Below are 27,750 nucleotides of genomic sequence, written 5' to 3'. Positions count from 1 at the left end.
GAAGAAAGGGAATGGAAAAGGAGAGCAGCAGACATTGCCCAGAGGGCTGGCAGCGAAGAGAGGAGGATGAGCAAGCAGGGTTGGAGAACAGTTGGGACTGGGACAGAGAAGTGGGGTGAGGGGGCGGGAGGAGGGACTATGGGGGTGATCCAGTCTCCCAGTTGTTCCCTCTCTCTGTCCCTCCCACTCTCTCTTTCATGATCTTGAAACAACCTTCAAGTCTGGGCTGAAGGCCCCAGGAGGCCAGTCACTTAGGAAACAAAACAGTTTCCTGGAGACCTCCGGAGCCCATCTGCAGCTGAGCACACCCACCCGCCCCGTGCACACACTCATTCTCCCATGGACTCTCACGTACACCCACAGCCCCAGCGCTGCCTTCCCTGTGGCCCACACACTGTGCACACGTGCACACGCACAGTGCGTGCCATGCAGACAAGCAATTCGTAACAGATTATCCACACATCTAAGTCAGTGCTTCTGAGCCGTCCACCAGACACATTCCCACGGTCTCATACCCATCCGCAGGATCCCACACACTCATGACCCCTTCGGCCTTAACTAGCATATAGGCACAGGCAAGTACACAGTCGTCTGTCTCTGTTTCTATCTCTCCCTTACACACACACACACACACACACACACACACACACTCATTCCCACTTCTTCCCAGGTCTTTCCATACCAACAATCAGTTGGCTCAGAACCTCTCCATCCTACCCCTGTGACTCCCTTTCTGATCTGTGACTTTGTCTCAAGCTCACTCGGGGTAGAGTCATCTTGGCCTTCCTACCTCCGGTTTGCAAGTCTTTCTGTTTTCTTGCTACAAGGCCAAATGGGCAGCATTGACCGGACTCACAGGAAGCCCAACCCAGGCACTCTAGATCAAAGGAGCAGGTATTACACCTCTTCTTTCTGAGGTTCACCGTGTACAAGGAAGTACCATTTACTGGCAGGATTAGTAAGGCATGGGTAAAAAGCAGGCCCTGATCGCCCTGTCCACCCATCACTTAGGGCCCCAAGCATGTGAGCAGAAGTGCCCTTGGACGGTGCAGGGCATGGCAAGGAGCCCCAGCAGGCTGTATGGGCAGAGAACGCGCACAATGCTTTCCAGTATTGAGCCTGGTGACAGGGACCAGAGCCAGAGTGTGGGAAGGACTGAGCAGTACTGGGAGGTGCCAGCAGAGATGGGGGTGGTGTGTAATGAAAAGGGTTCAAGCCCAGGGCCTGAAGTTTGTATACCTGCCAGTCTGGACCCACCAAGTCTCTCTTTTGTGAACTTTGTATCCTGGAGAATGTTGTGCAGAAGACAACCCAGAGATAATTCTAAACTAGGAAGCTAGGGTACAGGTACCTTCTAAACCCCGAGTTTTCATCTTGTTCACCCCTAGGCCTACAGCAAGTCTGTTCTGCCTACCAGTCTCTGGGCAATGCGCCTTCCTGTTACATCTTCCGCTACCCTCCTTTCTCTCGGTTCTACACATTCTGCTCTATAGGGACTGCACAGAAACCCTCATTGTTTCCCTGCCTATTCTACTCCAGGCTCAAATCATCCAACTCCAGAGGGGACCATGGAGAGACATGAGAAGGTCCCCCTCCTTCCTGGACCCAGGAGGAAGAAGGGGGGTGCAAATGGTATGTGACCTTCCAGATCCCTGTAATGGAAAATCTCAGCTGCAGGCCCAGAGGGGAGCAGTTATTTAGGGAATTTAGAAGTGTGTCCCATGCCCCCACAGTAGATTCATTGGAAGCAAGGTCCATAACTCTCTGCAGGGAGTTCCCTCTGGGAGACAAGGGACCCAGCCCAGCCAGCAGGTACCGTAGGCCTCCAGCCAAAGCCCCATTTCCTCTCTCCTTTTGTCCTCCTTCCAGGCCTCTCAGAATTGCCCCTACCCAGCTGGCTTCCCTTCTTTCCAGCTCTGAGCCGAGAGGAATGGGAACACTTTTGGACAGTCCTGTCCTCTGAGTGCTGGGAGGAGACAATGGGAACAGGAACTTGTCCTCTCTCCTTTCCTGCTTTACCCCCCACACTCACCTTTTGGCTTTCTCATCAAATGAACAGTGGATGACCCCGCCTGGTCATCTCCTCTGTCCCTCTTCCTAGATGGTATGGGGCTGAAGATGAGCCTCCAGCCCAAGGCAAGCTTCCCTCTTCTTTCCCTAGGCACAGCTTGCAGGAGACTTCTCCATCAAACCTCCAGACTGCACAGAGCCTGGATATTGATGTCTAAGTACTTTTATGGTCGTTAATTGTAGATAAGATTCTCATGGACTTTCCTGCTGGAGCTGGCTTCGAACCATGATCCTCAGATCTCAGCCTCCTAAGTACTTGGGATGACAGGCATGAACCACCAGCACCTGGCTTTCAGAGGACCTGAATTCTGGTTTGGTTTTTAGCTCAAATTGTTGAAATCCCTCTGAGCATCATTTTCCCACCTGGAAATATAAGAAGGGTTAGAAGGGATGGCCTCAGACATCCTGGGATCCTGAACTGACTGCTCCCTAAGGGCCACATTCCCTGGATTCCCCCCCCACACACACACACCACAGCCCCTTCCCCTTGCCACCCCCAACTGCTACTGCCAGAGGCCTGGGGGGAAATGGAGAAGAGCTGGGGTGGTGTGAGGAGCAGCCACAGGACAAAACAGACTGGCCAACAGGCCAGTTGCTAAAGGGGTGGGAGGGGAGGAGTCCTCAGGGATCCAGTTTCAACAAACTGTTTCTTTCCCGAGGAGGGGAAGGCGGGGTAAGGGGGAGAGGGACCTATTTAAAGCTACCCTGTTGCTCCGGCTGTCTCTGTCTGTCTGCCAGGGTCTCCAGCTGCCCCAGTCAACCGGTGTGAGCTTGAGATCCTCCTGGTGACCTCTCCAGCCTAGGTCCCCCTAGGCCAACTCTGGCCCAAGATGGGTCGTGGGGTAAGTATCCCCTAAGAGTAGGGGACACTTTGTGGAGGGAGAGGGAGGAATGAGCTGGGAAGGGAGGGGGAGAGAGAAACTGAATGGGATAGTTTGAACTCGGAGCTAACAAGCTCCCCTGTACGTGTCCCATGGCACCCATGAGCCCCAGTGCTCTCCTCTTCTGTACCTATCCTTGCCCTCCTCCTAGCCCTTCTAACAACGAGCTCCAAAGCCACCCGCCACCCCCCTGCACCTCTCCCCGCAAGGCCGTCCCTGCCCGCATCCTCACATTGCTATGCACCTCTTGCCGGGCCTGTCCCTCTCTCAACACATTTCCTGGCCTCTGGGCTAAAGGGATGTTTGGCATTGTGAGTTCTCTCCATCCTTTCTGCCCACTGAAAATCTCTATCCTTCTGGGAGTCACAGCCTGAGAGAATGGGGGGGGGGAGGGGATTGTCTTCTGAATTTGAAGTTGGATAGGTGCAACAGAGCATCCTGTCCCAAGGTCACCAGGCAGTTCCCAACACCAGTTCAGGGACCAAGTGTGCCCTGGACAGCTGGGAAGCGTGGGGGAGGAACAGTGATGTGCCCTCAGCCCCCACCCCAGCACCTCCCGGATGTCCCCAGAAGCTCTGTCCTCGGCTCCAGGCCATGGGCTTAAAGGACTTGCCCTGAAGCTGGTGAGGGGTGCCCCCACTCTTCTGCCCCCACCCCTCTGCCTATGGCATTCTGCAGCAGTGGTTTTGCCAAGGGGAAGATTAACAGCCACGTCGGGGCAGGCAGGGACAAGGCTTCCAATTCTTGGAAATGAAATTCCCATATGGAGAAAAGTGACCCAATCCCTTCGCATACTGTGCCTGGCTGCCTTCCTTTTGTGGAATGATGGTGAAAGAGAGCATGAAGGGAAAGGGCATGGAGAACCCAGCAGAGTGCAAGAAAGACAGGATCAGGGGGCACAGTGGGCTAATTTCTGGACCCAGTAGGAGACAGGCAAGGACGCGTTGTTATTGCACAAAGTTGAGCAGCTGAAAAAACTCTGAGCCTGGACACCAGGGTTCCTGAGCTAGGGTAGGAGCTAGAAATAGAATGTATATGTGTGTGTGTGTGTTTGTGTGTGTGTGTGTGTGTGTGTGTGTCTGTCTGTCTGTCTGTCTGTCTATCTGTCTGTCTGTCCGTCTGTCTGTCCATGACCACATGTTGCCTATACACTGGAAGTACTCATGAATACTCACTCACCTGAATTGTGACTCAGCAGGTAAATTTGCAAATGCCCAAGACTTGGAGCATGCATGAGCCTAGATGTCACTGGGAGGCAGTGTGAGGGACTCTTGGCCTGCCCTTAGGATAGGCCTATGGGGTAGGGGTTTCACAGAGGAAGATGTTTAGCACTGTGGATGACCTGGGACCTTTAGCCTTACCTTGACATCTCTTACTCATGGAAAAAGGAGTCTCCAATTCATGTGCAAGGCGCCTAAGAGGCCAGGGTTGGTGGGCCAGGCAAGCCCTCCGACCCCAAGGCAAGTCCTCCAACCCCAACTCAAGTAGAAAAAAGGAGTATAGGCACACACACACACACACACACACACACACACACGCGCGCGCGCGCGCGCACACACACACACAAACTCTTCCTTAGAGCAAGGTGGACTAGTTTAGATAAGTAGTCCTGCCTGGGAAGCAATTTGACCTTGACTTTACCAGTCTTTCTTCTTCCCTTGAACCATTGCAGCCCCTCATCTACCTCGGGGAGAATTAATAGCAAGATTCAAAGGAGGCTGATCTGGTCTGTCTGGTATGAATGACAGCAATATCTGGGATCAGAGGCTTGTCTGTTAGACAGGATTCTAAGCCTCTGAAGAGAAAATGCCTCTACTGCCTACCCTCTGTCCCCATGTTCCTTTTACCTCTGGTTCCTTCTTCCCAGCTGCTTCACTTCAGAGCAAGGCCCAACCCTCAGCCCTTTACGGTGTGCATGAGGGCAGCGTGGGAGTTGGGGGAAGGGACATATCTGGTGGGAGGAAGCCCAGCCTTCTCCAGAGGCAGAGGTGGGGGGAGCATTGGCTGATGTCCAGCTGCCCCCACTCTGTCCCAGCCTCTGGCTTTCTCAGAAAGAACTCTCTGTTCTCCTTCAGCATTCAAGACCCGGGGAGAGGGACTCGTAGTGGGGGAGGGAGACACAGAGTGAGGAAGGGGGGGTCCTTGCTTCCTCTTTCTTTCTTGCCTGGGCAGCCACTGGCCTCAAATCTCTGCAGGATCTGGCTGCAGAGCCTGAGATCCTTGCCAGGGCAGAAGGGGGAGGGGCCATATGCCCCAAGCTCTGGGCCAGGAGAACAGGGTGGGAGCTTAGGGACAGAAGGCACTGAACAGAGCTGCTTTAGCTCAGTCACAATCTAACATGTCAATGTGCATGGGCCAACTAGTTTGCATATATATATATATATATATATGCATGCATTTTTGTTTATTTGGGTCAGGGTCTTGCTTGCTATGTAGGGCCAAGCTGGTTTGAAACTCCAGATTCTCCTGCTTTTGCCTCCTGAGTGCTGGGGTTACAGGTTTATGCCACTGTACCCAGGTCTAGAAGTATGCATTTGATCCTAATTTTTATGTACTTTTCTTCACATCTAATTCCTCTGGGCTTTATCCCTTGCTCTCAGCCCCAGCTTCTCCTCAAGGCATGCCTAGGCATGGACATTGGTTGAGTGATAGTAATGTGTCCATGTGGGCTCATCAGCTATAACAATGTACTGTTCTGGGCCTGGATGCTGATAGTGGAGAAGGTTGTCCATGTGTGGGGGATAAGGAGGAGGGTCAGGAGATATCTGGGAACTTTCTCTACTTTCCATTCCAAATTTGCACAGAACCAAAACATTTGCTGAAGAAATTGTCTATTATTTATGAACAAACAAATACCTCCCCAGGCATAATCTTGAAGGAAAAAAAGCACAACACTTCAGCTGTGAATCCTCCCAGTTATTCGTTCTTCATGGAAAATAGACAAATAATTCCAGAAAGTCCCGTCTGTAAGTTCAAACACAACCCACTTTGTGTAGCTTTTATGTCCAATGAAGAGTCAAAGACACCAGGTAGAAACTGAGCAGCCTCTCTAAAACAAGCACCTTATATCTGAGCCCATGAGGGGGAGAAGGTAGAGGGTTGAAGAAGGATAGTAGTGGACTCGAACCATGGAACCCAGGCCTTTCCCCAACCCTCACCCACCATGCCAAGATGGCCTCCTCTAGGAGGGAGAAAGTTACCATTCTCTTCCTAGAGCTTTCTTTGAGACGACTGGAAGCTGATGGCAGCCCTGAAAAGCAGTAGAAATGGGGAATTTCATGAGGCTACAGGATGTGAGGGCGATCTGGCTGCGACATCTGTCACCCCATTGATCGCCAGGGTTGATTCGGCTGATCTGGCTGGCTAGGCAGGTGTCCCTTTCCTCCCTCACTGCTCCATGTGTGTCCCTCCCGAAGCTGCGCGCTAGGTCCAAGAGGACGACCATCCCCGATAGAGGAGGACCGGTCTTCGGTCAAGGGTATACGAGTAGCTGCGCTTCCCTGCTAGAACCTCCAAACAAGCTTCCATGAGGCTACAGTTGAAATATCATCTGGGACTGGCTAGACCTAACAATTTTAGCTTTAGATTTGCTCTTAGATATAATTTCTTTTATTTTTGGGGACAAATTGAGCCCAGTTTCCTTCTTGCCCAGTTGGGCTTTGGTATGTTAAGTCCTTCAAGTTACCTCCTTCCAGTTTTGGGTAGGTCTTCCTAGCACATCCCAGATTCCCATTTCTTGGATCTTCCATTACTGACATTTCTCAGCCCATCAGCCTTGCACCCTCAATTTCCACTAGTCTACCACCAAACCTTCTTTTCTTCCTGGATGCTCCAAGATTCTTCCTCCCCTCACAATCTTAGTCATAGTTATTCCTAAGCACAATAACCAGTGTTGAGCAAAGGCATTTCCTCAGATGCCTTTCTTTCACTCTCCTCCCTTACCTGCCCTGTCCACTTGCTTTCAGAATTCTAAACAGCATAGAATTGTGTTTTACAAGATTTCTGTGTGTGTGTATGTGTTGTTTTTTATCTAGCAGAAACTCATGTATCATATACTGAATAGACAAAATGCATTTCTCTCATCCTGAGTCCCTTGGTCTTCCCTGCAGTTTACATGTGGAGGTCTCACGGCTCCATCAGTCATCTACCTGTGAGAGCCTAGACCCCTCCAACTTTCTCCTCCCCCAGCACAGTCAGTGCCTTCAAGTCCACTGCTCACTTCCCAGCCTGGCTGGATGGTAGGAAGAGGGGATTCAGCTTGACCCCTGATTCTGCGCTCTCTTCCCCCCTCAGGCCGGCCGAGAGTACTCACCTGCCGCCACCACTGCGGAGAATGGGGGTGGCAAGAAGAAACAAAAAGAGAAAGAGCTGGATGAGCTGAAGAAGGAGGTGGACATGGTGAGGACATGACTCACCCAGCAGGGTCTCGAGCTGGCAGCCCTGTGCAACCAGAGAGATCCCCCTGCCAGGCTCCTCACGTTACCCTTGTGCTCCAAGTGCACTCAGCATCCTTCCCCAAAGTAACTCCACTTTCCCTCCTCAGGATGATCACAAGCTGTCCTTGGATGAGCTAGGGCGCAAATACCAAGTGGACCTGTCCAAGGTAAGGGAACAGGTTTCTACAGCTGAAGCCTAAGAGGTAAGAGAACAACACGCCATCAAGTGGGAGAGCACAGAAACCATAGTAGAGCCCTCACAGATGAGGGATCCATCCTAGAGACAACGAACTTGCCCAATCATGTGGCTAGAGGGTGGCAGACCTACAACTAAAATGTGGATTCCTGTTTCTTAGTACAAAGTATTTTCTCTTAATGCTCTGGAAGCCATGAGTCCTTAGAACTCAGTTTTTAGAGGACTCTGAGAAAGGATCTGCCCTCTACCCCTAGTAAACCAGTGATATATATAACCACTCACGAGCTGACCCACATGACCTAACAAGGTAATCCATCCTATTGTTATGGTAATCTGATGAGCTCCTGCTATACCCATCCATCCATGTATACATCCATCCATCCATCTCTGCATCCATCCATGATGTGGTTTCTCTAATCCTTACAATAACCTTGTCAGGTACTGTTAGACTGTTGATTAGAGCAAGGAGATTCAAGTGCAAATTTCCCAGGTCATACAAGCAAGTAGCATAGTCAGATTGCCGAGCCCACCTCATCAAAACATTTGAAAAATATTAACCTGTAAGAACTCCTGAGTCCAAGCCCCAATACTGAAAAAAAAATGTTAGCCTAAACTGAACATAGTGGCACATGCTTGTAATCCCAGCTACTGAGGAGGTTGAGAAAGGAGGACTGTTAGTTTGATGCCAGACTAATAAGACCTTAGTAAGACTCTGTCTCAAAACAAAACATAAAAGAATGCTGGGAATGAGGCTGAGTCTTAATCTAGCTTGTGTGAGGCTCTATATTGATTCAATACCCAATATGGAAAACAAGTTTATTAATCTTACCAGTGCAATAGCTGTACTATAGTTATTGTTCTAGCAATTTTGAAGGCTGAGCTAGGAGGGTTACATAAGCAAAAAGAAAAAAGCCGGAAGTGGCGCTGTGGCTCAAGTGGTAGAGCGCTAGCCTTGAGCTGAAGAGCTGAGGGACAGTGCCCAGGCCCAGAGTTCAGGCCCCACGACCGGACCCCCCCCCAAAAAAAAAGAAAAATAAAAGAAAGTCCTCATCTAAAAACAAGCAAATAAAACTTTGTTAACCAAAAATTTTAGTGAGTTGATACCTTCTCACATACTCCTTTCCTTCCATCTTTCCTGAAATTCTATGTTCCATTTCTTCATTTATTTATTGTGCTTATGACTAATACAGAGCATGAGCTCCATGAGACTAGGGATTTTGTTGATATTGTCCTCAGAGTCCCAAAGCGATCTAGTGACACTAACGGTGGACACTAACGGTGCATGAGACACTATGGGGACAAAAATAAAAAAAAAGACCTCTGAGCCAGCTTGGGGCCAGAGAAACAGCCTGGCCTGGCTTTCCTGTGGAAAATGACAGGTGACTGCCAAAGATCACCCTGCTGGTCAATGCTGTAGGTCTCTTTATGAAGTTCAGGTAAAAGAAGAGAACCTAAAGAAAAAGAGACAGGAGGAAGACTCTAGAGGTATTTTTCCAAGATGTTTATCCAGGCTTCCCACGGGAGATGTTGTGTCCTTAACCAAAACACACATCTCAATAGAAGAACTTTCAGAGGTGGAGCCACAGTCAGACGTGGCTCCAGAACTTCAAAAGGCTGGGATCCTCTTCAGGCTTCGAGGCCTCTACATCTTCTCTAGATGGTCACCATTCCTTGCCAAGGAGTTGCAGGGGTATGGTGGGGACTAAGTTGGCTCCATGTGTATGTTTTCCATACTTTTCTTTGTTCCCTAGGGCCTCACCAACCAGCGGGCTCAGGACATTCTGGCTCGGGATGGGCCCAATGCTCTCACTCCACCCCCCACAACACCAGAGTGGGTCAAGTTCTGTCGTCAACTTTTCGGGGGTTTCTCCATCCTGCTCTGGATTGGGGCCATCCTCTGCTTCCTAGCCTATGGTATCCAGGCTGCTATGGAGGATGAACCATCCAATGACAATGTGAGCAACACACCTGGCCTTTTGCCCCCCTCCCCCCCATGGCTCTGTCTTCCAACTCTTAAGTCCCCCAGTGTAGTGGTGGGGAAGGTGCAAGGAACAAGATCCTCATGTCCTAGTTTCTCGGGCCCGAATGGGAAAGGCCTGTGCCCTATCTACAAAGCACCTCCCCATACACACACACACACACACACACACACATGATGAGTGAGACAGCTCCTCCCTGTTCCTTCCCACTTAAGCAGGGAGGTCTGAATCTCTGGGTTTTCACCTCTGGAGAAGTCCTAGTTCTAGAATGTTCCTTGCCCCCTCCATCCTAGGAGACTGAGGTTTGGAAGATAGAGGGACGTTAGAGAGGACTTGCTCTCCCGCTCTCACTCCTAAGCACATATGAATGCCAGGGCTCTCCTATAGGATGGCATTTGAGTGCTCATCCTGAGTAGCACAGTCCCTGTAAAGTGGGGCATGCTAAGTCCCTTTAACTGTCTCTTCTTACCAGCTCTATCTGGGTGTGGTGCTGGCAGCCGTAGTCATTGTCACAGGCTGCTTCTCCTACTACCAGGAAGCCAAGAGCTCCAAGATCATGGATTCCTTCAAGAACATGGTGCCTCAGGTAGATGGGGCTGGGCTCCTCATTCAGGTATAATGGGATGGCCCAGTTCCCCTGCCCTCACCTCCTTGTGTGCTCAGAGATGGAAATGGACAGAAAAGATCTTCCAGTTTTCCACACTGAGACCTAGTTTTGTCACTAACGGTGTGGAGTATTTCTCTTTCCCCTTAGAGTTGGAGAAGGGGGAAGGGATAGAGACAAGCATTTCATGAGCTGCCCATGGCCTGTCCACAGCAAGCTCTTGTTGTCCGAGAGGGAGAGAAGATGCAGATCAATGCGGAGGAGGTGGTGGTGGGAGATCTGGTGGAGGTGAAGGGTGGAGACCGTGTCCCTGCTGATCTCCGGATTATCTCTTCTCACGGCTGCAAGGTGAGGGCGTCACACCAGATCTAGAGGTGGTTGGGTCTAAGAAGCAGACTGCATAGAGCTGAGAGGGTCCTATCTGAAGTTTAAAAGGAAACTCAGTTTCAAATGCCAACCTCTCTTCATACCTCATAGCTGAATCTTCTCTTAGCATATAGAAGGTTATTGTTACCTTCATGTAGCTGCTTATGAGGAATGCTCTATTTCCTGATAGCCCCTTTCTAGTTAATGTGTACTGCATACCAAGTAGGTGTCAGACGGTTCACATAGACTATCTGTTTCACTATGGAAGAATGGTGTAGTTGAGTGTGGGAGCACACACCTATAATCCCAATCTCAAGAGACAGAAGGATTCATTGAGGTTAAGGCCAGCCTAGGGTCACTAATGACCTAATTGTGTAGAGCTACTGCATATGGCCACACAGGCTATGCCCTGAACAATTCCTGGAGGAATAAAAACATTTTCACAGACTACAGGGTTAGGGACACCTCTGGAGTTGTGCAATGCAGTGATTTTGTTTATATTCCCCATTTTACAGATGAGCAAATGGAAGCTTCGTAGTTACGTAAATAACCCAAAGTCACATACAATCAGTAAGAGCCAGGATGCCAAAGCAGAGCAGGAACAATAGCTGACTAATGCCATAAATATGTGATGTGAGCAAGTATAATTTTGTCCATGTCACGAAAATTGAGGGTGATTCAAGCTGGCTCAGCTCAGGACACAGCTGTGTACGCGCATGTGCTACTGCTAGAATGACTGCATACTCGTTCCCCTGCAGGTGGATAACTCATCCTTAACAGGAGAGTCAGAGCCCCAGACCCGCTCCCCTGAGTTCACCCATGAGAACCCCCTGGAGACCCGCAATATCTGTTTCTTCTCTACTAACTGTGTGGAAGGTGAGAAACTATGCTGCCATCCCAGTACAAGAGAGGGAAGTTGCTGGGCGCTGGTGGCTCACGCCTGTAATCCTAGCTACTCAGGAGGCTAAGATCTGAGGATCACGGTTCAAAGCCAGCCCGGGCAGGAGAGACCGGGAGACTCCTATCTCCAATAAACCACCAGGAAACCAGAAGTGGTGCTGTAGCTCAAGTGGTAGAGTGCTCGCCTTGAGCTGAAGAGCTGAGGGACAGCCCAGGCCCAGAGTTCAAGCCCCACGACTGACCAAAAGAAAAAAAAAAAGAGTGGGTAGTGTCCTGGTCCTGAGGAGTTGGATTGAGGGTTTGCTTGGCCAAAGCCCTTCTACAAAGAGGGACATTAAGAGATGGAGGGTTCTGAAGAATCACTGCCACAGAGCAGAGCATGACCAGAGGCAAAATAACTCCATGTAAAAGTCACCTCCCTACCAGAAGAGCTCTAACTCTAGACTGTGCGGATTTCAGTCTTCAGAATAGTGGGCTGAGATCTCCCCACACACTGAGTAGACATGCACATATGGACACAAATGTACACACACACACACACACACACACACACACACACACCCCTCACAGATCAAGCATGATTCTTAGGAGGCTTGTAAATGCATCTGATGCCTTCTATTGCTTGTCATTTGGGGCTAATTTACTTGCTTCTCCACTTTTACCGCGGCCCCAAGCTGGGAAGGGTCGGAAAGTTTCAGGCCAGGTGAACGCGTGAGTCCTTCAGTCCTCATCCAGACCTGTGCCAAAAGAAAAGATCCATAATAGACAGGTTTGCTCCATCTCTGTTCTGGGTCCTGGAGATGGAACATAATTGTTAACAAGAACTCCCAATGTTGCCGTTACCTAAGAGCAAGGGTCTAGATGCAACCAAAGCCTGTGCATTCTATGATCAGGCCAGGGAGCTGAGTCAGGGATGACTCAGAGGAGGAGCAGAGGGCAGAGATAGTGGGAGAGGGAAGCTCTGACTAGCCCAAAGGCGGCTGAGAGACGGCAAAGGAGGCTTTGTACCCCAACTCCTTACCTTTCCCTTCCTATCACTCCTTTCTTCTCAGGATATTATGTTTCTTTGGGGTTGTTTTCCTCCTCAGCAAGTTGGAATTACAGTAAATATCACTTCATATTAAATGTCCTAAATTTTTAATGTACTGAGGTTCTGAAATTTACCCAACATTTCCCACAATTGATTTGTTCAGAAATGCCTGATAAGATACTCTTCCTGCTCATTGTGCAATTAGACTTGAAGAGGGGAGTGGAGAGGAAATGAATGTAACTAACATTTGTCAAATGTTTACCGTGTGCCAGGTGCTGGTCTAGGTAAAGCACATTATTACTTCATTTAATTATTAAAACAACCCCTGAGTAGGAATTCAAGCAGGGATTCAAACCCAGATTTGGCAGACTCCAAGACCTTTCTGCTGTACCACACTCCTGTACTGTCACACAAGAATTAATGATTGCCTAACTTCTTTATATTCGTGCCCAACATTGAGAAAGAAAATATTAAGGCAATATAAAAAAATCCGCAAGTGCTTTGTTTCTGTTAATAATATGCTTTGTGATATTGTTGAATATAAGATTGATTTTGCTATAATAGTATAGGCAATTTTTATTTCACTTATTGACTCTCCCCCATTTGAACTTTAGCATTACTTTGCAAGGCTTCTCCTCAAGCCCAAGTATAAGAGAGAATAGTATGCTGCTGTCTTGAGTGTGGAAGTGGTCATCTGTGAAGGGAGGGGGAGCCTGTGTCAGGTATAACTTACTGAAAGGGGGCTCTAGGAGCTGAGTCTTCGGCCTTTCTAGTCTGCGATCATTTTCTTTGTTCACAGAGTACAAGGAGACTTCAGTCCTGGCAACCCTAAGTCACCCATTCCCGCGCTTCTTCCTGTTTCAGGCACTGCCAGGGGCATTGTGATTGCCACCGGTGACCGGACAGTGATGGGCCGCATAGCCACTCTGGCTTCAGGCCTAGAGGTTGGGCAGACACCCATAGCCATGGAGATTGAACACTTCATCCAGCTGATCACAGGGGTGGCTGTGTTCTTGGGAGTCTCCTTCTTTGTGCTCTCTCTCATCCTGGGCTACAGCTGGTTGGAGGCAGTGATCTTCCTCATCGGCATCATCGTGGCCAATGTGCCTGAAGGGCTTCTGGCAACTGTCACTGTGAGTGCCACTCAGGCTGGAATGAGGACAGCTCACTACACTCTCCTCAGAATGGGAGAGGTGCAGTGGCTTAGCTTATTGCCTTTTGGTGACTTTTCCCTCTTGGAATTCCTAAAGTCACTTGTTACTTGTACTCAGAGATCACGTAATACGTGGCTCAGAGTTTAAGTCTGGAAAACAACAACAACAACAACACAAAACCTCAGGTTGGGCCACGTCCAGACCCTCAATTTCTCCTGCTCTTGTCATGGTCACCTTTTCTCACCATCCATGTGCTCATCTCACCCCTCCTCCCTCTGGATTCCCCGGCTCTTCTTGGCCAACTTGCCTGTAAAAGCTCTCTCAAAGGTCAACAGTGACTAACTAGCAAATCCAGTGACATTTCTCAGCCCCCATCCTTCACTCTGATGCTGAAATGGATACTGTGCCCATCCTCTTAGAGTTCCATCTTTCATTAACTCCAGTGATGTGTCACTATCCCAGTTCTATTGCCCTTGGTCCCCTACAGTATCCTCTCCTTCTCCTCCTGACATGACTTCTCAGGTTCCTGCTATCTGCACCTCTTTTTATAGTCCCAAAGCAAGTCCATTTCCTCCCACAGTGTCTCTTCTGGGTTCACATATCCTCAGAGTTTTAGTCAAGTCTCAGCTGGGCATTTATTCTAATACCCACCTATGGTCCTATTTGGCATGCCTAAAGTTGAACACATCACTATTTACTGCTAGCTCTCCTTCATATTTTTGCAATAAGACTAAGGTAGAAGGGAGAGAGCTACAGTCAAGGGGAAGGTCACAGGTGTCTGGGCTCTCTACTTAACCCTTTTTGGTTCTTTCTCTCTACCAGGTGTGCTTGACGCTGACAGCCAAGCGTATGGCACGGAAGAACTGCCTGGTGAAGAATCTGGAGGCTGTAGAGACCCTGGGCTCCACATCTACCATCTGTTCAGACAAGACAGGCACCCTCACCCAGAACCGCATGACGGTCGCCCACATGTGGTTTGACAACCAGATCCATGAGGCTGATACTACTGAAGACCAGTCTGGTGATTGGGTGCTCTAGAGTGGGTGCAGGGGGCAGAGATTGAGTAGGCCACTGGCAAGACACAGTGGCTGGAGGGGAGGTAAGCCTCTAAAGGGAGGCCGAGTTCCTGTTTGTCTCTCCCTTATTGTCTCTCAGGGGCCACTTTTGACAAGCGATCCCCTACGTGGACAGCCCTGTCTCGGATTGCTGGTCTCTGCAACCGTGCTGTGTTCAAGGCTGGGCAGGAGAACATTTCTGTGTCTAAGGTAGGGGTTCAGCCAGCACACGCACATGTGCATGCATGCGTGTGCACATGTGTACACATAGGTGTGTTTGGAGGATGTGTCCCAAAGATGGGCTTTCCCTCTCACGCCCTGTGACTGCCTTGGGAGCCTCAAGATCATCCTTGCCTGGTCCTCTACTCTCTTCCCTTCCCAGCCCTGACACTGAATTCTCTTGTCTTCTGGCAGCGGGACACAGCCGGTGATGCTTCCGAGTCAGCTCTGCTCAAGTGCATTGAGCTGTCCTGTGGCTCAGTGAGGAAGATGAGGGACAGGAATCCCAAGGTGGCAGAGATTCCCTTCAACTCTACCAACAAGTACCAGGTCTGCTGGGCTGCTAGGTCAGAGGAAGAAACAGGACAAAATGGGGGACAAGAATGGGGAGGAGTGGGAAAACTCCATAAAAGGGCCATCCAAGGCCATCTGCAGACAGCAATGTCTCACCCCTGCCTACCCTAGGACAATTTGTCTGACAGCATGTCTGGTTGTAATTACTCCCTACCTCCTGAACCCTTACTACAGTCCCTACTACATGGTCCTTCAACTCTGCCATCCTACTTAATTGAAGCCCACTTTAGTCATTCCCTTATGATATACCTGACCAAGGCTGTATAGCAGCCCGTTAAGTGCCAAGAACAATCTTGGCTACACTCTATATGAGCCAGGAAGGTAAAGCCTGTTGGGCTGAAGTGGAAATGTTGAGGAGAACCATTCATCCCTTCAAATATTCTGTCTTGTCTGATCATAATAATGTCTTATGGCAGTGACTCTTGGGTTGGAAGAGTTGAACAAACACCCCTCCATGCACAATGAGTCTCCCTTTGCTGACAGGCTTTGATGCATTTGAGTTATTTTTATTAAACATTTCCTTACAACAGCTGTTCTGTATCAGACCCCATGCTGGGCACTGGAGCCACTAAGACAAATACAGTCCCTCTGTAACTGCCTTTCCCTCTCCAGCTGTCTATCCATGAGCGTGAAGACAGCCCCCAGAGCCACGTGCTGGTGATGAAGGGGGCCCCAGAACGCATCCTGGACCGGTGCTCCACCATTTTGGTGCAGGGCAAGGAGATCCCTCTTGACAAGGAGATGCAAGATGCCTTTCAAAATGCCTACATGGAGCTGGGAGGACTAGGGGAGCGTGTGCTGGGTGAGAGACAGCAACAGAGGTTGGCTGAGAGAGGGATCCTTCGCCCGCTGTGGCATCCCAGGGGGCACCCAAGCAGCCTCTGTGCTGCTCTCACGCTTCCATTCTGCCCTTCCTCAGGGTTCTGTCAACTGAACCTGCCCTCTGGAAAGTTTCCCCGAGGCTTCAAATTTGACACCGATGAGCTCAACTTTCCCACAGAGAAGCTGTGCTTTGTGGGGCTCATGTCTATGATTGACCCACCCCGCGCAGCTGTGCCAGATGCTGTGGGCAAGTGCCGGAGTGCAGGCATCAAGGTACTGGTTTCCTTTCCTCCCTCCCATGTTTGTCAGCCCCATGCCAAAGTCAAGGGGCTGTAGCAGCTGCTGCCCTGGAGACACTGGTTCCCGGTGGCTTCTTTCCTTCTGACTCAGAGGAGACATTGTCTCTCTGCAGGCAAAGATCACCCCAGCCCAACACTCTCGCCTCTCCCTTTTGCTCAGAGTAGTCAATTTCCTGCGCACTTGTCTCCCTGGCATAGTTCATTGCCCAACCTTTCCCTTCTAATTCCATAACAACACACCTTCCCATTTTGTAGACCTAGTTATCTGAGCCTTCCCACTGCTGCTCATTTTATCTATTTGGAATGGACTTAACAAACTCTTGTCTGCTCCCATTCTTTCCCTTCACCCTCTCCTTCCCTGCTGCAATTCAAATACGCCTCTCACAGACTTTCTCCAACTGCAGTCACTTCTCACTTTCCATTTTCTCCTCTTGGTGTTCTTTATTCAACAAATATTGTTTACCAACTGCGCATAAACATTGTTTAGCAACTAGGCATCAGACATTGTGCAAGGCACTGAGGCTAACACACAAATCTCCATCTTGGAGCTCACTTTCCTGTTACCAAAACAGTTCTTTGCTGTCCTCTTTTTCTGATCACCAGTTCTAAGGCCATCACTTGCTATCCTGTTTTCAACATCTCACCAATTCCCAAATCAGTGCAACTCAACCTATTCACTGAGGGCCAGATAGGCCCTGGAGCTGCAAAGACGAACAAAACACAGGTCCTGGCCCCCATTTTTCATGGTCTCTCAGGCACAGATGACTTTACAGCCCATGACAAAATAGTCAATGATAGTTAGAGTCATTGAGTATCTACTGTGGTCATTTTTGCTTAACTTTCACATGAATTAAGCACTGTTCTAAGCATTAGACCTATATGATATTTAATCTTCACAACAGCTCTCTGAGTAAGCACTATTTGCTCTGTTTTATAGAGAGGGAAACTGAGGTACAGAGTAATGTTCCAGAGGCCAAATAGCAAGTTGCTAAAACAGAGGTTGAAGCAGAGCATCTATTTCTTCACCATTACATCAGAAGACTTGGTGCTGTGTATATGTGTGAATTCTGAACCCATAACCACTCAAATTGTAAGGCAGGCTTCACTGTCCTCATTTAAAGACAAAACAAATGGAAACTCAGAGTCAGTAAATAGCTTTCCCAAAATAGAACCACTGCTAAGAGGTGGATCAGGAATATGAAGCACAGTCAGCTGGAAGCCCGAGAATCTCTTGCCAGGTTAAGTGCCTCTTGCAATGGTGGAGGTTACCACAGAGACCTGGGCAAGGGATCGCAGGGAAGTCAGCCTGAGCAGTTAATTCTACCTCAGGGAACGGGACAATGTTTAACATAGAAGGATGATATCTGATCTGGGCCTTGAAGGCTAAAGAGGATTCTGTAGGCAGAAGGGGGGGGCGAGGCTTGGTAGGAGCAAAGAACACTGCGTGCTCTGACATGCCTACACTGTGTGGGGGATGGAGTTGGTAGAGGAGAGATGGCAAGAGATCACCAGGGATTGAGACTGGAACATTGAGTCAAGGCCATTTGAAAGGACTTTGTTTAACTGCCAGACTCAGGGTTTATCTCATAGCCCATCAGGGCTACCATGCTTAAAGGCTAGCTGGACGCAAGGTGGACAGGATTTGGGAAACAACTGGAAATCAAGAGACAGGTGAAGAGGCTACATGATAGATAAGGGAAAGGATGATGATGACCTGAACCAGGACAGCAACAAAGGGATTGAGAGATAGTTGCTTATGAGAAATGTTTTGAAAACTTGGCGATCAAGTGGGTATAGGAGTTGTAGAGAATATGAAAGAGAAAGGGACAGAATGAATAGAGCAGATGATATCTCATGTAGAGAGGAGCAGGTTTGGCCTTTCCAAACCTGGAGCCAGGTGCTGGTAGCTCAAGCCTGTAATTCTAGCTACTCAAAAGGCTGAAATCTGAGGATCGCAGTTCGAAGCCAGCCAGGTCAGGAAAGTCTGTGAAACTTTTATCTTCAGTTAACCACCAGAAAAACAAAAGTAGCACTGTAGCTCAAAGTCGTTAGAGTGCTAGCCTTGAACGGAAAAAGCTCAAGGACAGCACCCTGAGTTCAAGCCCCACAACCACCACCAACAAAACAATAACTGAACAAAAGAGTAAAGTTTGGACAGTAAGTTTGAAGCACCTGTAAGAAACTCAAAGAGGGATTCCAGAGTTGGAATATATGTTAAAACTCAAGAAAGAGGATCAGGATTGGAAATTTGAATCTCATTAGCACACAGGTACAAACTAGTATGTTTTATAATATTGATGTGGAAGTACACATTAGAAAAGAGAAAGAGAAGGAAACCGTGGGCTATACTAATATGTACGGGAAAGTGGACAAAGAATACCTAGTGAGGAGAGGGAGGATAGAAGGCCACAGCTAACACTTGGCATCCACATAATGTCATGTGGTCTTCAAGACAACCTGGAAAGCTGGGAATCATCTCCGTTGTTCCAAGACTCTGGAAAGCATGTAGGTTTTGTTCTCCTATCCAACTCTAAGGCAGTGCTTGCTCCATTCTACTAGGCTGGAATGAGCAAGCAGAAGGGTGCAGGGTGAGGGGAACGAGGACAAAAGAAGATGTGGGCGCCAAGAGAGCATAGGGTTTCAGGAGGAGTGCTCAACATTGTCAATGCCTCAGAGGGTCAAGGAAGGTGAGATTTAAAGATTTCGCCTTTTGTTTTTGCTTTTGTTTTTCTATTTGGTGGCCCATTTGAGGGCAGTTTTAGTGGAGTGATATGGGGTTGGAGAGAAAGAGTGAGATCTGAAGCAATTTACTTCTCAGGATCTGTGCGAGTTTCCCCACAAACCATACAGGCAGATGCTGCCCTCACCTAACTTTGAATACTTTATGCTAATAGCCTTTTACCTTACCCGCTGACCATCTTCTCATCCCACTCCATCCACGTTGCAGCAGCAGTAGTCATTTTCCTGGCTAAGGCAGAACTCTTCTTCCAACACTGTGTAGGGCTGCTGAGGCAAAGGAGCAAGATGCCAGGCACAGGGCACTGTGTCCATCCACAGACTTGCAGCACTCACACTCATTCATTTGTTCTGGGACCCAGAGCCAATTGTGAATCCTCCCTCATCCATGTAATAAGGGGAGCTGTTAAAGGAAATGACCTTCCAGCTCTGACTGCCTCATATCCATGAAATCTAAGCTTCAGAACCAACCCAACCCAAGCTTCTCTTCCAAGGGACCTTCATTAACTTGTCACTGTCATAGATGTCTTCTGCTTAAGATAGCTATTTTTCAGCTCCAAACTACACATACACGTGAACATACTTCCATTATTTAGGTTGGGATTTACCAGCTTCAGACATCTCGTGACCTAGATGCTTCACTAGCTTTGGGGGAAGGAATGGGAACAATCTCTTAACATTGTGTTCCTTTTCTCCTTTCCACCAGGTGATCATGGTGACTGGGGATCACCCTATCACAGCCAAGGCCATTGCCAAAGGCGTGGGCATCATATCAGAGGGTAATGAGACAGTGGAAGACATTGCAGCCCGGCTCAACATTCCTGTGAGTCAAGTCAACCCCAGGTGAGACCTTTTCAGAATCCTATCCCTGGTGGGTGGCTCAGTGGAAGAGTGCTTGCCTTGCATGCATGAGGCCCTGGGTTTGATTCCTCAGCACCACATAAGCATAAAAAGCCAGAAGTGGTGCTGTGGCTCAAGTGGTAGAGCTCTAGCTGGGGGACAGGGCCCAGGCCCAGAGTTCAGGCCCACCACCACCAACAACAACAAAACAAACAAACAAACAGAATCCTATCCCTGAGCAACATGTCATCTCCTACAATGAGAGCTTCACTGTCTCCTGGGGGATACGCAAACAGCATACTTCAGAACTTCTGTGATTACTTCCTTAGGCCTTAATTTCTGTCCAGACTCTACCACCAATGAGCTGTGTGACTTTGGTGGTAGTCACTCTGCCTTGCTGAACTTCCATTGCTCCACTACAAAATTAGGATGTATCCACATGGTGGGGTGGCTGTGGGTATGAGATAGCCAAGAAGGAAGTAGCACACGGCTAGAAAACTCTACCTACAGCCTGTGATGACGTCACATGGCCAGGATATAGAGAGAAGTGGAGGGACTGAACACCAAGGGAGAGGGATGTAAAAGTGACAGAGGAGCCCAGGCCCAGAGAAGGCGAGGAGAGACCCGGGCACAGGTAGTCAGTCACAGCTGCTCCTACCCTCCAGAGAAGCCAAGGCGTGTGTGGTACATGGCTCAGACCTGAAGGACATGACATCGGAGCAGCTGGACGAGATTCTCAGGGACCACACAGAGATCGTGTTTGCCCGCACCTCTCCCCAGCAGAAGCTGATCATCGTGGAAGGGTGTCAGAGGCAGGTAAGCTGTGAGATGGGAGTCGGGTGGAAGGTCAGTGGCCACCTGGAGAGGTGCTTTATCCTCACGATGACATCTTCTCCTCAGGGAGCCATTGTGGCCGTGACGGGTGATGGGGTGAACGACTCCCCTGCCCTGAAGAAGGCGGACATTGGCATTGCCATGGGCATCTCTGGCTCTGACGTCTCTAAGCAGGCGGCTGACATGATCCTGCTGGATGACAACTTTGCCTCCATCGTCACGGGCGTGGAGGAGGGTGAGGAGGCGGCGTGGGCTGGGGTGGCATCCAGGATGTCTAAAGCCAGTCCCTCTGCCTCCTGTGTGTGTTCTACCCTAATAGAAATGTCAACCCATGATTCCAGGCACCCCAGCCTGCTTTAGTGTCTCTCAAATATACTATACTACCTTTCCTGTCTCAGGAAAATGGGAGGCCACTCTTCATGGGCTGGGGGTGGGGATAGTCCCTCCAATCTCCCTGATGCTCTCAGAATCTCCCCACAGGGCGCCTCATCTTTGACAACCTGAAGAAGTCCATCGCGTACACCCTAACTAGCAACATCCCTGAGATCACCCCCTTCCTGCTGTTCATCATCGCCAACATTCCCCTCCCTCTGGGCACTGTGACCATTCTCTGCATCGACCTGGGCACTGACATGGTGAGCCCCGAGGGTGAGGCCGGGAGCAGGCAAGGCAGCCATGAAGCCTGGATGACTGAGCTAGATAGCATATGAAGGAACTGCACCAGGGCAGCCAATTGGGTCCTGACTGTTAAGACACACTCGGGCCGGGAGGAGAATAGTATCTTAGTATATGTATGTGTGTTGAATTGTGTTGGAGATTCTTCAGTGTTATACCCATGGTCTCCCACATCCCTTCTAATTTCCTCCCCTGTCCCCACATCCTATGCACACAGGTCCCTGCCATCTCCTTGGCCTACGAAGCAGCTGAGAGTGACATCATGAAGCGGCAGCCACGAAACTCCCAGACTGACAAGCTGGTGAACGAGAGACTTATCAGCATGGCTTATGGACAGATCGGTGCGCCAGGCCCAGGGACTAGGAGGGAACCCCCAAAGGCTTCTGTAATTGATTCCTTCCCTGACCCAAGTCCTGCCTGTTGTCCACCACTCACAGGGATGATCCAGGCACTGGGTGGCTTCTTCACCTACTTTGTGATCCTGGCAGAGAATGGTTTCCTGCCATCAAGGCTGCTGGGAATCCGCCTGGACTGGGATGATCGGACCACAAATGACCTGGAGGACAGCTATGGACAGGAGTGGGTGAGTGGGACAACAGAAGCGCCATGCACACATTTGAGGGTTTGGTCTGTAATGCTTGGCAGGAGGGTCCAGGAGCCAAAGGATGGATTGGTTACCAGGTTTAACTACTACTCTAAAACCATGCTGTACTCTGGTCCCACTTTTTCCTCTAACACTTCACCTCTCTCTGCCCGCCCTCCCCAGACCTATGAGCAGCGGAAGGTGGTGGAGTTCACGTGCCACACGGCCTTCTTTGCCAGCATTGTGGTGGTGCAGTGGGCTGACCTCATCATCTGCAAGACTCGCCGCAACTCAGTCTTCCAGCAGGGCATGAAGTGAGGACCCAACACTTTCCCATCCACCCAGGCAGAGTGCTCTGGGGCAAGACCACCAATTCTCCCAGTCCAGAATCCCAACAGAAGCTCACCTCATTTCCCTGAGTCCCAGCCCACAACAGGGCATCTAGTTTTTATTACCCAGCTGTTTATCCATAGCTAGATTTGAAATAGGAAGGAATGATAGAACCCTTTCCACTGATTCTAATTTTGTTCCTAAAATATACTTTGTTGTGGTCTCCTTCCTCCTTCCTTTTTATCTTCTCTCTTCATCCTTCCTTTCTCCCTTCCTCCTTTCCCGCCTCCTTTCATTCCCCATCTATCACTCCAGTGGCATCTACCCCCATTCTTTGTTCCTCACTACCACTCAACAGATAGTCTAGAGTACTGCACCTACCCTGTGGTGCTGCCTGTAGTCAGCCTTGGGCCTTCTCACAGCACGGTACCAAGTGCCCAGCACTGGGCCAAGTCTCTCACAGATAGTATTAAATCCTTACAATTGCAGTAGAAAGTAAATATTGGTATTCAAGTGAACAAAAGGCCCCCAAAAGGTTAAATGTTGTGCCTAAGCTTGCTGTTTAGTAAGGGTCTACCAGGTTTATCTCTAAAGCCCAAGTTCCTGGCTTACACTCTAATCCTACTGGTTCATACATCTCAGAGTCTGGCACCTATCAGGATTCTAGCATGGAATGGAGGTTGAGTGCGGAAGGTACCAAGCTAGTTCCCTTTCTTTTCTTCTACCTTAAACAATGGCCATTCATGTCCCAGAGAATCTAAGAAATTGGGGACAGACCTAAGGCCTGGGACTTCTGTGCAGCACATGGATGACAAAAGAAGCTAGGGACAATGGTCAGGCTGCTAAATCCAGCTCACCTACAGGCCAATGGGAAGAAAAGGAAAACTTGAGCAAAGCCACAAATTTGACAGAGCTGGAAATAGACTCCTTATCTGACTCCAGAATCCTCCCCCCAAACCTCTGTCTATGCTTCTTTTCAATTCTGCCATAGTAAATAAGTATTAACCACTTCCTGTACACAGACTTCCCAGAGCTCCCTCAGCCTTCCAAACACCCTCTTCTTCATTCATATCTTTGATGAACCACCAATAGACTCTGTAGGAGATACTGAGAAGTATAAGACATGCATGGGCTCTTCACTGGAAGAGTTCTCAAGGAATCTTTTTTGTCTGCTTGTAATTTGTTTTTGGAGATGGGCTTGATAGGTAGCACAGGCTGGTCCTGATTGTCTTGCTTCAACGTCGTGAGTACTGGGATTACCCAGCTCTTCAAAGCATCTCATTGGAGAGATGCATCTGAAGCAATAGCAAGATTGTAAGCTGCCTGGGGGCAGGGCTCTGCTGACCACTGCATCTCCAGCTCTGAGCAGATCACCCAATATGTAAGAAACAATTATGAACATATGTGTGATAGACAATAATTGGAGCTAAACTCAGTAGGCAGAAAAAGAAAAGGTTTCTATGGTTACATAAAGTAAAAGAAGATGTTTGAAGAGGACATAGGAAGGTATCATTTATAGCCTTTCCTTCATATTTTTCCCTCCCCTGTCCTCTCCACCCCCAAGGGTGCCCTTGAATCTCTTCCTTCCCACTCCATCTCAAACCTCTTGTTCTCTGCCTTTCCAGGAACAAGATCTTGATTTTTGGACTCCTGGAGGAGACGGCATTAGCTGCCTTTCTGTCTTACTGCCCAGGCATGGGAGTAGCCCTCCGTATGTACCCACTCAAGTGAGTGTCCCTTTGGGTGGCCATGTGCATGGCACAGAGGTATCCGGCCGCCCCTCCCCCCAGGATTCAGGCTCTTAGACATTTGAATCCCAGTGTGTGTGCTGCAGTGCCAACCTCTGAGGTTCCTGATTGCCCCTCCCATCATTTGTTTTTAGGGTCACTTGGTGGTTCTGTGCCTTCCCCTACAGTCTCCTCATCTTCATCTATGATGAGGTCCGGAAGCTCATCCTGCGGAGATATCCTGGGGGTAAGCTCTTCCACCCAACCAGGCCCCCAGGCCAGCCCCACCCTGATCCGCCTCTGGGCTCCACACCCAACACTCAATTTCTTTATTACACCTTTGCTCCTGTTTCTCACAACCCTTAGATCCAGGAACCTGATTCTGGAGTCTACCCTTCCTCCCCACTACCTCTCAGATTCTAAGTCTCACTTAACTGACCACAGGTCTCCAAGGATCCCTCCTTCCCCTGACATCACAGATCATTCAAATTAGAAGAGACTCCTCAAACTCATCTAGTCACCTCACCTCCAGATTTTTCAGAGAAAGAGAAGGTACTAGGGTGGATTTATTTATTCAAGGTCACAGGCAAGGAGTAGCAGAACTAGCACTACAACCCTCAATCTCCTGATTCCTTGGCATCCAACAAGGGCTTATTTTTTTCCTGACAATTTTTTAAAAAATCACTTACTAGGTTAAAAAGCAATGGTCTAAAAACCAAATACAGTCCATAGATCATGTTTGGTTTGATGTGATCAGTATTTGTGTGTGTGTGTGAGTGAGAGAGAGAGAGAGAGAGAGACAGACAGACAGACAGACAGACAGAGACAGAGACAGAGAGAGATAGAGACAGAGACAGAGAAACAGAGAGAGAGAATAGCCTAGGGCTTGAACTCAGGACCTGGGTACTGTCCTTGAGCTTTTTCACTCAAGGCTAGCACTCTACCACTTGAGTCACAACATCACTTTGGGTTTTCTGGTGGTTAATTGGAGATAAGAGTCTCAGTCTTTCCTGCCTGGGCTGGCAGCCTCCTGAGTATCTAGGATTATAGACATGAGGCACCAGCACCCAGCTACTTACATATATACACATACACAGAGAGGAAGGGAGGGTCCAATAGTCATAATGTAGGGGCTCTCAATTAAATCTGTTTCTAACTTCTCAAAGATCAGAAGAGCTGGCAGTCCTCTGACCATATTTCTAAGCTGCTTCATTTCATCAGTGGACAGTGCTTCTAGACAGTGTTTAATCTGAAGATCCCTGTAGACATTTACACTTCAGCCTCCACTGTGGCAACACAGACCTCCCCTGAAGGCAGGCTTGCCCTCTTCTTACCTCTAACCCACAGCCTGCTGGGTAGGCCCCTGGCCTACTCCTCCACCTCCCTCTCATCACCTGAAGCTGCTTCCCTCAAATCCCTCCCCAGGCCTCTCCCTCCACCTGGCTTTAGCTACCCAACCTCCCAAGAAATAGATCATTTGCCTCATTTTGAACTCACACTGTAACCTTTACCCCAATCTCTCTAACAGGCTGGGTGGAAAAGGAGACATATTACTGAGTCCACAGGAAGAAGAATCAGCCATGGGCGAGATGGGATGCTCTGGAGACATTGCAAGGATGATTGTGGGGCAGGATGGAAAAACTGCGGTAGTATTAAAGGGGGAAGATTTGGAGAGAGACAATGAAGCAACTCAGCAGGCTAAGTTGGGGAGAATGGGTTTAAAAAGAAAACAAACGAGAGTAACCACTCCATAGACCTAATTGTGAACTCTCAGATTAGACTGCATGCTAGCTCCCAGATTCTTTTTCATCTTATTCCACCCTGTCACCCTGTTGAGGAAGTGGGGTTTGTGCCAGCCCTCTCCAAGCCTTAGCCCTTTACCTCATCTCCCATAGATGAACATCTGAAGGCAGGGATCTGCCTAATTCGGAAGAAGAAACCCTCTTAGATCATCAAGTGTTACTTCATGTCTTCAGTCCCATTCCTCTTCCGTTCTTGCCTCTCATTGTCTTTCCCCTCTGCTGCCCCTCAGAACTTAAAATCACAAAGTCTTCTCCAATGAGTTCAAGAGCCTGAGGCTAAGAAGAGAAGCTAGTTGGAGAGGCTGGGCCTGTTCCCTCAGTTGGGGGCTAGAGAGAAGATCTGGGCAGGCAGGTGGGAGGTAGGGTGTTCTGTCCAGAGGAAAGAGGCAGAAAAGGAAGAAAGGTAGGAAAGCAATAGTAATATTGGGGCAATAGAAATACTGCTCCAACGCTAGCCTTGAGCTGAAGAGCTGAGGGACAGCGCCCAGGCCCAGAGTTCAGACCCCATGACCAGACCCCAAAAAAAGAAATACTGCTCCAATACTGCAACAATAGCACCTATGTTCAGACATTCAGCCTGTCTTGAGTCTCCAGGTAGATGGTAAAGGTTTAGGCCCTGCATCCTTCCCTTTTAGAATAACCCATCAGCAGACCAAATTCATATCTCATCAGAGTAGCAGCAGAATAGAACCAGGAGGCAAATTCAAGCAGTTCCACAGATGCCACACTGCATGCCACCTAGTGTCCCACTGGCCCTTGGTTCACAGTCCTCTTAGTCCATGAGGCCTAGAAGCACCCAGAAGCTCCAGCTGTCTCAATCACAGTGCTTGGCATCATCCCACCCTTGAGAATACTAAGTCCTTAGGCACTCATGCTGTTCTGGGCCCCTGGATGCTGTCAGTTGTCTCCCCACACTCCATACCAAGGAGGAACCTTGATGCTGATCCTCATAAATCTGTCACTCTTGGCACTACCAAGCTGGCCCTGGAAAAGGAGCTCCTGGCCATTAGTTGGAATTGGAGTGAAATAGTTCCCAGAAGATTCCTAACTCCCAGCGACAAGTAGAATCAGCTTAGGTCATGTCATAATCAGATCCTTTGAGCTGTAAGAGGGACAGTGTTAAGAGAGCTACCTTCCATCTCTCACATGGTAGGGCCACTCCCACAGACAAGCATCCTTCACCCTAAGGGTCACCATGCTCACTTGCCCTGAGAAGGAGAGGTGGCTTTGGGTTCCTGTGGTAGATACTTTTCTTTACTCCCTCCTCACCTAATACAATTGCTCTGTAGGCAAATCTGCCTATTCCCTAAACCTGTCCCGAAGGTATGGGAAACCCTACACAGAAATCTAGATAATCCAAGCAAGAGTGAGAGACACCGTAGGAAAATGGAAGGCCTAGGCAGAAAAGAAGAACAAAACACAACCTTAGTCAGGCCCATAAACAGCCCAAAGTGGCTTTCATTTCCCTGCAGTGGAATTTTGCTTTATCAGAAGAACCTTGAAATAAGTGAGTCATTGTTTTAGGATGGAAATCTAAATCCAACACCATATTTATTGGAGCCCGATTAATTGACTGTGGACAAAAGTTCATCTTTATGCAATCAATAAAAATGGCATTTGTTTAGTGAATTAAGAGCAGAAGCTGTATTGTTAGGGGTGGCTTTTTTAGTCTTTCTAAAATTATACTTTTCAGGTACTTTCTGGATATGCATTTAGAAGTATAGCAAGTGCATTGGCTAATTATCATCAATCCTGATGTATTTGTTAAAGAAATAGCTACAGGATCTTTACTGTGACCTGTAGGACATTAGTTTGAGGCACTATATATGTACTTGAAAATAATAAAGTTGCATTTCTT

General features: G+C 48.8%; 1 protein-coding gene across 1 annotated transcript; it reads left to right on the top strand.

Annotated features, from left to right (window-relative positions):
- Window positions 1-2,727: 2,727 nt before the first annotated feature.
- Atp1a2 (ATPase, Na+/K+ transporting, alpha 2 polypeptide) lies at window positions 2,728-27,750 on the top strand. The gene is made up of 23 exons (XM_013030681.1): window positions 2,728-2,912; window positions 7,245-7,349; window positions 7,495-7,554; window positions 9,335-9,538; window positions 10,035-10,148; window positions 10,380-10,514; window positions 11,291-11,408; window positions 13,327-13,595; window positions 14,439-14,637; window positions 14,772-14,881; window positions 15,086-15,220; window positions 15,857-16,046; window positions 16,164-16,339; window positions 19,808-19,944; window positions 20,607-20,757; window positions 20,842-21,010; window positions 21,256-21,410; window positions 21,668-21,791; window positions 21,888-22,033; window positions 22,217-22,347; window positions 23,989-24,090; window positions 24,246-24,337; window positions 25,619-27,750. Exons 1-23 carry the CDS (start codon window positions 2,901-2,903, stop codon window positions 25,645-25,647), a joined length of 3,063 nt encoding a protein of 1,020 aa, XP_012886135.1. The 5' UTR covers window positions 2,728-2,900; the 3' UTR covers window positions 25,648-27,750.

This window comes from Dipodomys ordii, unplaced genomic scaffold (assembly GCF_000151885.1).
Source record: "Dipodomys ordii isolate 6190 unplaced genomic scaffold, Dord_2.0 Scaffold131, whole genome shotgun sequence".
In the NCBI taxonomy this organism is placed as follows: Eukaryota; Metazoa; Chordata; class Mammalia; order Rodentia; family Heteromyidae; genus Dipodomys; species Dipodomys ordii.
Note: the sequence above shows the minus strand (reverse complement) of the source record. Positions and strands in the feature narration are given on the sequence as shown.